The sequence below is a fragment of the Rhipicephalus sanguineus genome, unplaced genomic scaffold (assembly GCF_013339695.2).
Source record: "Rhipicephalus sanguineus isolate Rsan-2018 unplaced genomic scaffold, BIME_Rsan_1.4 Seq843, whole genome shotgun sequence".
NCBI classification, from domain to species: domain Eukaryota; kingdom Metazoa; phylum Arthropoda; class Arachnida; order Ixodida; family Ixodidae; genus Rhipicephalus; species Rhipicephalus sanguineus.
The window spans coordinates 49409-62592 of record NW_023616115.1 but is presented as its reverse complement, the minus strand read 5'-3'; the positions used below and the strand labels follow the sequence as shown (position 1 = coordinate 62592).

Sequence of the window (13184 nt, the reverse complement as noted above, 5' to 3'; positions counted from 1 at the left end):
CATGTCATGAGGGATGTCCGCGCTCCGTAACATGACCGCGATGTCCGCGCTCATGTTACGGAGCGTTCGAAAGTCACCGAGCTCAAGAGACGCCGCTAAACGAAAAATTCGGCAGATCCCCCGCTGCTTCGGCCGCCTTTGCAACAGGAGCGCTTTTCAAACTGAGAGTATTCGTTGGCGAGCCTCACTCGTTAGCAAGTTTCTTACTATCGCATTCATTGCTTCGCCCTTGCTACGGTACTGTGATTTTTTTTTTATTCTACTGCCTAAATCGCATGCACCCAGGGTGTTTCATGTCAAGGTCAACGTGTGTCTGTTTTCAATAAACTTGGTTGAGATAGCGTCCGTCCCGTCATATCTTTCTTTTGCTGTTGTTCAAAGTTTAGCGCTGGACATCTTTCAAAAGGAAATATGCATCAGCAAGGGCCATTATAGCATGTAACCACTAATGGTTCTGTACAATTTGTGATTGTGCAACCTATGCATTAGTATGTCTGCATCTGTTGCACGTGCATTTCCCAAGATCTTTAATTACCATTCTCCTTTGTTGATATGCAGTGCAAGCCAGGCAGCGGAACATCGATGTGCAGACAGTGGTGCAATTGCCTACCTTTTAAGCTTTTCCCATTTATCGGTGCCTGTGTGGACCCAAATTTTCAAGTCCCGTGGTTTTGATGAAAGAAAACAAATCACCAATTAGCAGGCAAGAACGCCTTATTGGTGATTAGTTGTTTTGCCTGCAATATTGCGTGCAATGCTTTTCTCGAAGTGAACTGTACGTAATTTTCGCAATAAAATTTCAGAAAGCTTCGTGCCTTACAGATTTATTACACTGGATCTTTTTCAGTAAACCAGGTAGAATCAGAAAGAGAAAAGGCATAAGTAAGCACGATGTACAATCAACTTTTATTTTTCCAGTAGCAGGCTTCTGTTTGCCGCGCACATTTGCTATTAAATTTGCAGGAGTCATTTGCATTTTAACAGAAGAGCGGATGTCTTTAAGATCGCCGGGGTCCATGACGGGTTTAGAGAACTGATCATCATCATGAACCGGCACGCATTCTCTTTGACCTCTTCTCTCTCTTTGTCCACTTCGTCTTCTCCTTCGCCCTCAGAACACGTGCGCCAATTCGTCCGGCGTGGCATGAAATAAATCCGATGGCGAGAGAACGAGTACAGAGAGGGAGAAAGAAAGAGAGAGAGAAAGAGAAAGACAACGAAAACACAAACATACAATAATTCGGCAGATCCCACGTACCGTGGGAATCGATGTTATGCGAGCATGCACGGGTGGTGACTGTGCCGTAATTTTTCACATTGAGCGACGTTGCGGAATGACCTAGAGAAATGTGGAAGTGGTATACGCACACTCATGTTTGAGGAGTCGCAATTGTATAATATAGGCAGTTGTTTACAGCTGCGTAACGACGCCATCTGCAACATGGTGTTCCCAACCGCGGTAACCTGATATGCAGCGCCTATATTCTTCACTACTGGATAGTGCGAAACCGAACAAGACAAAGAAGGAACAAAGATCTAAAGGACAGGCGTACTCGCAACTAAGCTTTTAGAAAGTTTCCCTAGATATATGTACGCAAGCCGAGTGGCACGCGCATGCGCACTGCACGTACTTACAGTCACAGCTGCAATTGTTACAGTTGTGTTACAGGTGTTATGCTTATACTTGTCCGTTATGACGGAGAATGCACGCACGTTTCACGAACCCGTGTATGTGTAGAAGGGGTTGTTGACAGTTCTTGAACAAGGTCATCATCACCGTGATCAGTGAGCAGCAGTAGCTCGACCGGGCTTGTTAATCGGATCCGTTTGTGATGGCGGCTATGAGGATTATAAGTGTAGTGAAGTGCGAGGTATGGTGCAGCTCGTGGAAATCTCAGATGCTTCTTACGACGAAATGATCTATGATGTCTCCTGTCGTGGACGTGGCAGAGAGATCTTTTGATGTCCTGTCCACATCCAAGCCCTCCTTCACGCAGTATAGGAGCATTCATTGTTGGGTCTTGATAAATCAATGCTCAAGTTACCGGCATGATGAGAGGCCGCGTTCTCTCAGCAGGTTGTTTGTAGGAAGCATTGACCGCGGTTTTCGCCTAGTCCACGTGGACGAATGGATGGCAGTTGAGCGTCTTCCAGGGGTTTCTGTCTTCAGCTCTCTCACTTTCTTTGCGTCGGCCGCGGTGGTGTAGGGGTTACGGTGCTCGGCTGCTGACCCGAAGTTCGCGGGTTCGATCCCGGCCGCGGCGGTAGCGTTTCGATGGAGGCAAAATGCTAGATGCCCGTGTACTGTGCGATCTCGGTGCACGTTAAAATTTATCAGATGGTCAAAATTTCCGGAGCTCTTCGCTATGGCGTCTCTCATAATCATATTGTGGTTTTGGGACATAAAACCCTAAGAGTTATCACTTTCCTTGCGTGTCAATCTGTGTGTTTGCCGTTAGTGTGGTGGTTGAGACTCTGTATCACTTGTGGCACATATCCGCATAACGTGAACTCTGATATGCGGGTATGTGCCACGCGTGACTGAGAAAAGGGTTTCATGACGTACCTGACAGGTATTTTGCGTTATTCATGTCATGACCAGTGAATCACGTTCGTCATACACTGATTACCTGCTATGCCAATTTCGGCATATACAAGTTTTGGAGACGACAGGGAGAGCGCCCAGACGTAGGCGGATAGATAGATAGATAGATAATATAGATAGATAGATAGATAGATAGATAGATAGATATAGATAGATAGATAGATAGAAACGGCCAAAAGCCTGAGGTTTGCTAAGAAATACTTCGCATTTAAAAATTCCGGAGATCCGACGTATCGCGATAATAGATGTAATGCAAAGCATGCGGTGGGAAGGTGACTGTGGCGTAATTCTTTACATTGAGCAAGACGTACGAAATGAGGCTAAATATAGGCGCACATGGTATAAGCACATACCAATGTTTGAACAGTCGCAGATGTCTTGTTCACAGCTGCGTAACGATGCAACAGCCACATAGGTATTACCAACACCACATGTGGCAAGCCGATATGTAAGGCTTATATTTGTCCGCTATATTGGAGAATACACGCACGTTTCACGAACCCGTGTGTATATGTGGAAGGGTTCATTGACAGTTCTCACGTAAAGGCGGACGCAATGTCTTTATTATTGTGACTGATGTGCGCACGCACACCTCGCTGATTCCACTGCTTGTCTGCGTGGTGTTCGGTGTATGGCGGCCGGCGGCCGGCGAAGGCATGCGGCCTACGTTGAAGTTGCGCATCGCTGTGTTCTTATATGTGCCTACGGCACCGCATCTACAGTGAAGTCGCTTGCTGTGGACGACACATTGGAATCCCGTGATTAGATTGGGCTGGTCGCTTCAGATTTCAGAATGTGCTAATACGCCATTTTCTGTGAGCAGAGCGTGTAAAATACCATAAACGAGACGGTCGAAAAACAAAAAAAAAGAATCATTCTCCTTGGCGCGAGTGCGCGCAACCTCATTTCTTCAGAATAAACCTTTTTGTTCGAAGCAGTCACTAGTCTGAATTGTCTTAACAGAGCGTCTTTTTTCGTGGTCACGCACGTGCGCGGTGCACAGACTACGTTGAGAGCGCCGAGTGTGAGGGGTTTTTGTGGTTGTGGCACGAATGAATGTGCTAGCCTGGTCGAAGCAATGTCTAGGGCCTGCTTGTTAGCTGGGTCATTCGTCGACAGGACTGTGTCGACTAGACGCGGCGACATGCGGAACCTGAAGTCACCTTTTGCGTTGGTGAGGTGTAGGCCGTCGAGGCTGGTAGCCCTGGCAGGTGCTACGTAGACCAACCTCAGTGGAAGGCGCTTATTGTATGCGAAGCTACCTGGGCGTATGTGGCCCTTTGTGACTTATATAGTTATGGCGTTTTTTTGCGTAAGAGGAAACTGCGCCCCTCACATGAGATATTTTTCTGGCGTATGTCGTGGTGTGGTGGTTCGCAGTCGCACGGGCACTCATTCCATTCCTACTGAGGGTGTGCGGTAGTGATTGGGTTCGTACTGGCAGGACGGCAGTGCCTACCGTGGACGTGGAAATTGAAGCCACAGTCGCAAGAGGATGCCGTGTTCGTCAGGTCGCGATGTACCATAAGGTGCCCATGTTTCTAATAATGAGGCCGTCGCTTACGTCCATGTTGGCCGTGATCATGGAAGGCTTGCGATGCTGAGGCAAATTGAGGCCGGCAGGCTAGCCATGTCGCTTGTGTTCATGTTAGCCACCTTGGTAAGGGCATCCCTGTGTACATGCTCGTTCTTGTAGCAGCTAGGCTATCGTATGCGGGATGGCATAACACACTTGCGGCAGCGTCGAGACAACATGCGTTATAGCGGTTGACGTCCGGCATGGCTGTAGTATACCGGGTGCCGTCAGGGCACTCAGCGGCAACTTCTTCGCGTGCCACAAGCGGGGTCTCAATCAATTCACGTCATCTTCGGTCGGCACGAGGCCATCGCCCAGCCTTACGTGAAATGAAGAGAACATTGCGTCACTGTGGCGGACCACGTGGACGAGCGGATGGCAGTCGAGCGTCTTTCAAGGGTGTTCTGTTTTCAGCTCTCTCATTTGCCTTGCGTTTCATTGTGTATGTTCGCCTTTCATGTGTCAGGATCGAGACTGTGAATCGCCTGTGACACATACTCGCATAAAGTTACGTACCTCACTAGCGGAAAAAAAACGTGCACCACGGCCGCGCGAAGCAAGTGATGCTGTCGCGAGCAGCAGGAGTACAACAAGCGGCAGCAACGCGCGGCAAACGCGCGAGTGCGTGCGAGGCCCATTTTTCGCGGCATGGCCAAAATCAAAACAACTCAGAAGCGAGCCTGCGCAGTTGCGACTCCACCTATCTGCGCGCAGTTGCGACGCCACCTATCTGCACGCGAGGAATTATAATGCGTGTCCTCCAAGACTAAACTGACAGCACTGACAATTGGGCGAGTTGGTACAGATGCATGGCTTCAGAACGGCGCAACAAGGAAGACAAAAAGACGAAAGATCACACGGCGTTTGTGTTCGTGGCGATCTTTCGTCTTTTTGTCCCTGTTGCGCCGTCCTGAAGCCAATACTAAACTGACACCAACGCCGTAACTCTCGAAGACCCGTGACAAGGAAAGAGGCCGTTGACAATGCAGGTGCCAGCACTGCGAGACACGCGCTCGCGGAAAAGGAAATTGGCTGAAGGTACGTTTCACTTGCGGCAAAGAGACGCGTGACACGTCGCGTGCGGCGAGCGATGCTGTCGCGAGCGGCAGGAATTTCAAAAAGCAGCAGCGACGCGCAGCAAACGCGCAAATGAGTGCATTTTTCGCGGCAGCGGCAAAATGAGAAGCCAATCAGAAGTGAGCCGAGCATTCGCGTCGCTACCGTCTGCAAGCAAAGATAATAATACATGGCCTCCTAGACTGAATGGTAAACTTGCTGGGGTTCACACGTCTCAAAACCACGGTATGATATGAGAGGTGCCGTTGTGGAGGGCTCTGGAAATTTGCCCATCTGGTCTTCTTTAAAGTGGACCCTAATCTAGCACAAGGTCCTCAAGCATTTTCGCCCCGATGGAAATGAGAGGAGAGCGACACGTACGCCGCGAAATCTCGGAGGTCATACCTATAGCCAATAGACCGTTGACAAGGCAGTTCGTCCACACTTCGCTGCAGGGTTCGGTCGACCCCTGCAAGTGCACGAGCGACGTTCAGAGGAATAATTAACGGAAGATCAGACACGGATAGCACATAATGGAAGCAAAGAACGAGTATTTAATCATAAACAGGGCATGAGTGAATACGTAGTCACTCAAAGTAATAATGAGTGACAAGCAAGCAACGAAAGAAAAAATACCAGAAACATTAAATAAAACAACGCGCGGTGTTAGGAATCCAAATATATTATATGAAACAAACGAATACGTTAGTGTTATTTAAATATTGTTTCCATTCTCATTCACACCACGTCAGATTAGAAAAAGACACTTTACTGACACAAGCCGCTTTCAAATTATCGATAACAGAGTAGTAATCCACAATTTAACTTCTCGAGTGACATCATACACTATAAATTACGCACTAAGTGGTTGAAGTACGCACTAGGGACAGAATATCGCTATCGCGTTCACTTCTTAAAGGCGAAGCTTGGAGGTCCCAAACATTTTGTGTTTTTTTTCGATTACAGTTGAAAATTCCTAATATTGATGCGGGAAATGCATCATAATTCGGACGTACTTGAATATGTGATTCAGAAACGAAAAGGGGATTTTGAACTAGCCTCTTCTTTGAGGAGGTCACTGAACGATGTCGGGTTTGCATTCAATCTCTACCTTTTTTCTGCAGTTTGTTGAGCTCTAACAAATATATGTCTGGTAGCGAATATGACACGATTGGACATCTTCACGCAATAGCGCGAAATGAAGAATTTGTACACTAGGGATGTGAAGTGTGTGTCTGCATATTCTCAAACCATCATCACCAGCTCATCAGCTTTTATTATTTCTTCAAATTAGTTTTTCAAGTTATGAGAACAGCAGGGGCGATTGGGCGTCCTTGGTTTGAAAACCCCGCGGGGGCCGACGCAATACAGTAGGACTAAATATATCGAAGAGGATGAGAAGAAGGGTTCCCATTCCAGAATTCGTCTTTTGCGAGCACAGCCAAGCGTCTAGCAAGCACACATTCACCGCAAGAAAACGGCTGACTCACAATCGAGCAGCCAGCCAACCGCTCGTAGTACGCGTTGCTGTTATCAATCTGCGATTGTGGTTCGTGCTCGGTGGTACTAGTGGATATCGTCTTCTTGCCTTTTATATCTATTGTCGTTTTGTCTTTGCCGTGGCATATGCGCCATGGTTTAGTTGAAGATCTTTACGCCACGTGGTGTGACATACGGTGAACTAAAAGCGATATCCCGAATTGCTGGGTACGGTCCGCAGGATTCTTTCACCGCTGCTCCTTCCGTTCAGTACGAAAAAAGGGCGCTTGCAAACGCCATTCACGCACCGCCGCAATGGAGACTTTTTTGGAGATGGTCTGTTCGTACCCCTGTTTGTACGACAGTCCAACGTGGATTTCAAGGACAAGGAGCTGCGTGCAACCAGGTGGCGCATTATCGGACAACAGTTTGCCATGACAGGTAAGTAATTCATAAACTTTTCAGGGCGTTGTGTGCCTCGCGGGCACGTGTACCAGTATGTGAACGTGTTTTTTATGTATATTGTGCAGATGAGTAGGTAGCGGCCTAGTTCAAGAACTTCCGGGACCCTGGCTAAGATATCCGTGGAAAAAAGGAGAGCGCGTAAATGGAGAGCTGCTGGCAAGGACGGCAAAGTGAAATCCGAGTGGGCTTAGTACGGCATTGTTGATAGTATTCTTCGAAACACTCCATACTATGCAGAAAAGTAAGATTCAGCTCTCCTTCCCCGCCGTTATTTCTCGGAGCGGTGAACCGATGTGGTGCAGACAGTGAAAGTTATCCTCTCGGGGTAAATGTATGCTGCCGCATGGATTTCATTCAGAAAAAAATTCACTTCTCTCCAAGGGAGATGTCATATGTTAAGGTCGTGTTGAATTTCATAAACAGATTTGGTTAATGCGTTGTAACTGCAGATCTCGTTTAACATTGCATTTGGGTCTTTTGAGTCATTCAAAATCATTTATTCAGTTTTTATTGACCATGTGCACGATGGTAGTCTACATTTATTTGCCTGCGATAGCTTGTACTCGCAAATTTGTATTTCGGTGCTCTCTTGGCGCTCTCCGACGTCGTTGTCGGGGATGTTTCTAAACAACTAATAATATTGTTTGACTTTTTTGTTTTGTTTCGCTTCGTGGAGACTTTCTTGTGCCAAGCAGAACAGCAGTATTCGCATAGAGCTGTATTTAGTAAGCATGACCTATCTGCGTGTAGCCATAAATATTATATTTGATGTGCGGTTGTTTGCCAGATTAACTACAAATATCCCGGCGCTACAAGATGGGTACGTGTTAATTCTACATTTTACGATGTTCTGCAACGCTCAAATTATTTATATTACAGTTCTTTCCACCACAGAAACCTGCAGCAGCCTGAAGGGGCACAACCAACCAGCAGCGTAGCAGTGGACAGGTATATTGATTATCTTTACGAACCTTTTCCTGGGTGCGGTACCGTAAAAATATGCACTCGGCATTGCAATAAATTTTGATGTGCAGTTGTCCCAACCCATCGCATGCTGAAGAATTCCTGAATGAAACATAAGCTTTATGGCGTTTCGCTTGCACTGTTGTATGTACTGTGTGCATCTTATTTTATTTTTCCATTGATATCAATGCAGTTATTCGGGTAAAACCCGTATACGTCACCCCGAGTACGAAGAGAAATGCGAGTGGGTTCTTCCGCATTTATTAGCATTGATCGATCATAGAAACACACATAAGCTTAAATGTGCATGCAGTGTTTTACCAGTGAAATAATTTATTACTTTTAAACCCGATACCTATTATAGGAATAGTGCTTCTAGTAGTGATAAAACTGCATAGCGCATGCAGATTTTTTATGTACTGTTGCTTCATCGAACCACATTCTCTGTATTTCGGCTTGGTCAGTCCAACTTACAGTGAGCCCGCCGCATGTTCAGGGTGAGCATGTCTGAAGTTGCGTTGCGTTGGACCTCTCTAAAAAGATGAATTGTTTTCATGCACCGCCGGCTCCAGAAGTACAAGCAAAGGGCAGTCAGCACAGCCTTCAACACTGCCATCAACACCGTCATCAGCACAGCCATCAGCACAGTCATCAGCACAGTTCTCCCAACATGACCCTCAGTGGCACCACAGTCACGGTAGCTCTGCTGCTCATTTTTTGCAGAACAATTCAGTTATGTTTAACTGTGCATTAAAACAATTGCTTTGTCATTACAGCAAAAAAGAAAAAACGAGCAGTTCGAGGAACCCGTGCAAGATGTCCTAGAAAACTGCAGCAGTAGGCTAAACAAAATTCTGAAAGAAAAGGATGTCGCCGCTCCCAGTGACTCAAACCCACCAGGTGAATGCCAGCAGGCAGCCAACTGGATGGTTATAAAGCTCGGCAAGCTGCCGCCAAGAAAACGTAAAGAAGTACTCTTGAAAATTCACTCGCTTATTTTTGAACCTGAAATTGCAACGCTTGATTTAAGTTTAGACTAAGGAATAAGCAATATAAGATTTGATTCTTGATGCAATAGTTATGCCCCTGTATGTGTGTGCAATAAAGAACGTAAGTGAACTAGTCAGCTTCATTGTGAATTTGTCTCTGCGGCACAGGCTTTGCGCAGATGATTTTAAAAAATGCATTTACATCTGCTCCTGCGCGAGTCACTATTCTATCCTGCCACGGCACCTGTCCTTCTTTCATGAAGTATGTTGCCAAACGCTCGCGCATATCCATAGCTACCTAAAAAAAGCAACAAAATGTTGTACCATCAGTATCTAAACAAGATATTCTTGATTGTCTGTGCTTTCAATTGCAAAATACCTAACCTGGCTGAATGATATCCAGATATTGGGATATCTGCCAAGCCTTGCGGGCCATCGTTTTCGTTTCTCCATGATCCCTCCACAATGTTCCCATCCCAGTGCTCATGATGAGCGAGACCTGCAGGGCTGTATGCCGATCGCGATTGCTGTGAATAACTTAGCAGGAAGTTAAACAACGCATGACCTTACGATATGTCTTGTTTTCTTCGATGCCTGAAACGGTCGCAGCTATGTTTACCACGTACTCGACATAATGCCGAAAGAATTCTGAATTAATCGTCTTGCACGTTTCAAGCGGTAGTTGAAGGTGGCCCTCTTGAAATAGTCTCGCCACAGATCTGGGTTGTTCCTGAGCCTCCGCAGATCTGAGAAAAAAGTAAACAGTACACATAAAACGCACTTTCCATTTCACTAAAATATGCTGGCTAAATAGGCGTTGTTGTTATCTACCGTGTAGGCCTATTAAATGTCACTGGTGTAGGTTATTGAAAGTGTCGCAGCCTACATGTGAAGTTTCAAGTTTTGGTTGTTAACTTTTGGAATAACGTAGCACAACACTCTGCTGTAATACAATCAGAGCATAAAAAGTATTTACGGCACATATTTGAAGTATACAGTGATAACTTCTTACTAACTCCGCGTGGATAAGGTCTCATCATGAATGGCTTGAGTGGGAATGCTTCGTCACCAACCATCTGGAAAGGAATCGGAACGACTGACCCAAAGTTCCTTGGCTGCGGAATGCCAATTATATCTGCTCTAGGATATCTAGCAATTGTGGCCGCTGAAAAATGCCGCTTTCGCGTTCACCGCCGAAATGTCCCATGTCCGCATAAGTGAACCTAAATTGCGACGCACATATTTGTACAATGAATGAAGTGCACACCTCCGTACACACTGAAATTATTCTCCGAAAATCGACTTACTTGTAATGTGCATCGCACGCATCTAAAAAAACAGTACTGAACGTTTTCTTATAATTTAAATTTCGGCATCCCGACCTGCTTGGACATTCGGTGTTGACGTGTTTCTAATCTATACTTCCAATACAGTGCAAAGTGCCAATAATCTTGCATGTCTGCAGCAATCTGAAAATGGCATAGATGTCACTCATAACAAGCAAACCAGCATCGCTGCTTACCACTCAGCCACTCCTGCTGTGTCGCGGGAAATGTCATATAGATTGGCTGTTACTTCTGGAATTTTACCTTGATTCAACATATGCTACTTTCGCAACGAGATTTTTGTTCAACGGGAGGGCATATGTATTGGGTCCGTGCGTGGCCTCAGGATTCCATATGGTAAGCTGTCAGCGAGAGCATCGATGAACACGGCACCGTCCGGTTTCAGAATTCGTGTGGCACCAACACGTCAGCCTTCATGGAGTTGCTGCGGTTTCTACCTACGTTCTACGTTCGTCGAACATGTCTTGCCCCCGTTTTGGCGATTTGCTTCTGGCTCGCCTCGACAGGCAGCTGCAGGACGCCCTTTCAGGCTACAGTATACTGAAGGTCTTCAGATTCGTGGATGATTTCCTGGTGCTCTCAGGCTTGACAGTTCAATCGATGAAGAATCACAGCAAATATTTGGCGTGTTCGCGGCCATTCTCAACGCATTCACATTACCATGGAACTGCGCAGTGACGGTTGCTTAAGGTTTTAGACCTGGTGCTGCATGTTGGGGAACAGCACATTTGCTGGGAATACGCGGCGAGGTCACAGAAGGGCCTTCTTCCGTTCAGCTCGGCGCATACTAAGCTTGTGAAGCGCGGAGTTGCCTGGGTGTTCTCAGAGGTGCTCTGAAGAGGTCCTGCACCACCAAGTGCAAAGAACCTTTAGCGCCCAGGTCGAGCGACTGAAACGCGCCGGCTACCCGACTGAATTACTCAGTGCCTTGGCGGCAATTCTACTGAGCGAGCTTTCAAAACGTGGTACCACGACACGCCCAACACAGGAGAGACAGAAAATTTCTGTCATCCCTTACGTACACGGTGTGAGCCATGCGCTCAAGAGATGTTGGCAAGGCAGGCGTGACACTCGTTTTCTCGGCTCCTCGTAACTCGGCCGCCTTTGCAAGGAAATTGAATGTTGACAATACCAAGGAGCATGCGTGTGTCAAGAAACACAGTACGCAGTACGTCGAGTGTGTGAGCAACGTAGTGTACGACATTCCATTGTCCTGTGGTCTGTCCTATACTGGACAAACCGGTCGGTGTTTGAACGACCGCCTGAGAGAGCACGCAAATAATCTCAGGACTTCAACGAGCAGCACCTTGGCAGCCCATTGCTCCTTGTGCGGCTGCGCCCCGCTCTTTCATGATTGCAAGATTACTCTCGAGATATCGTACAAGACAGAACGCGAAATTAACGAGGCTTTTCATATCAAGACGAAAGGGGACATGAGCGTTAGTGAGCCTTCACTCGCCCTCCTGGAAAAAGAGATAATCTTTTTGAGCAGTTAACTTGTACTTTTTGACTCGTGACAGATTCGTTTTTGCCTTTCACTCTGATGTGCACGTGATGGTTCTTGTTTTTTGTTTTCGGTTTTCAGCTATATATATCCAGGTGTAATAAATTTACACACAGTTGTTCGTCAGCGCTTGTGTCGTGTGCTCAATCTTTCTCCGTCCCGTTTTTTGCGCTGTTCCCCTCAGCATCATGTACCAACTGGCCCTTCAAGAAACCCTTCCGCCTGTACTAGCTGATATTTTCTTGGCCAGTGTTGATCGTGATTTGGTGTGCTCTTTGGACCAGGATATAGTGCTAAAAGTTTTTAGATACGTAGATGACTACTACCTATACTTTTTAAAGAACAGCCTGGTTTGACTCACACTAATTCAGTGCAAGATATTTAGCGATCTTTGAACGACACGGGAGAGCTTTAACCTTCACCTTCGAACTACCGTACGAGAATAGCATTCAATTTTTAGATATTAACCTATCTTTGACACCAGATCACACGTGCTGGATGTACTTATCGCGAGCAAAAAAAACTGTTATTTTACGATTCTGCGCATTCCAAGACGGTTAAACGGGCCATTGGTAAGTTTTGTTTGAAGGGAGCCTTGGAAAAGTCATGTGTTCACCTGGTACATGACAGCCTGGACATACAGATTTCCAGGTTGATGAATGCTGGTTACCCTACGGAGTCGTGGTGCTGTGGCAGAGAAGCTCCTGCAGAGGTACAAGGCTAGTGCGATTCATGGTTGTAAAGGTCGTGAAAAAATGCGACCGGCTGTTGGCCCCTTATCCATAGGGTGTCACATAACCTGAAGAATGTTGCCAATCGTCATGGTGTGCCGGTGGTGTTTTCTGCCCCATGCAAACTGGCGTCACTATGCACCCGCATCGACTCTGGAAATAGGAGCGTGCAAGCTTGCACTAAAAGTCACGCCACTCAGTTCATCGAGTGCTCGACGGGGGTGGTTATGAAATCCCTCTGACATGCGGGAAAGTATACATAGGCCAAACGGGCCGGGTATAAATCAACGACTAAGGAAGCACCAGCTTTCAATAAAGAACGGACAAGATTCTAATTTGCCTATTCACTGCAGCGCATGCCCGTCGGCTGCCTGTGGCAAACAGTGCCAGCCTTTGCTGGCAACAACAAAAATCTTGAGGCGTAATCAGAACCAGTTGGCACGGTGAGCTTGCCGAGGCTTTCTTCATCA

The 13184-nt window shown here is 46.6% G+C and overlaps 1 protein-coding gene across 1 annotated transcript in view; it reads left to right on the top strand.

Moving 5' to 3' along the window:
* Positions 1-4235: 4235 nt before the first annotated feature.
* The window catches only part of LOC119378475 (uncharacterized), a 34088-nt gene continuing 25139 nt past the window's right edge, over positions 4236-13184 (top strand). The window contains exons 1-2 of the mRNA XM_037647604.1: positions 4236-4265; positions 7082-7157. Coding sequence (XP_037503532.1) covers positions 4236-4265; positions 7082-7157 — 106 coding nt within the window. The remainder of the gene's footprint in view (positions 4266-7081; positions 7158-13184) is intronic.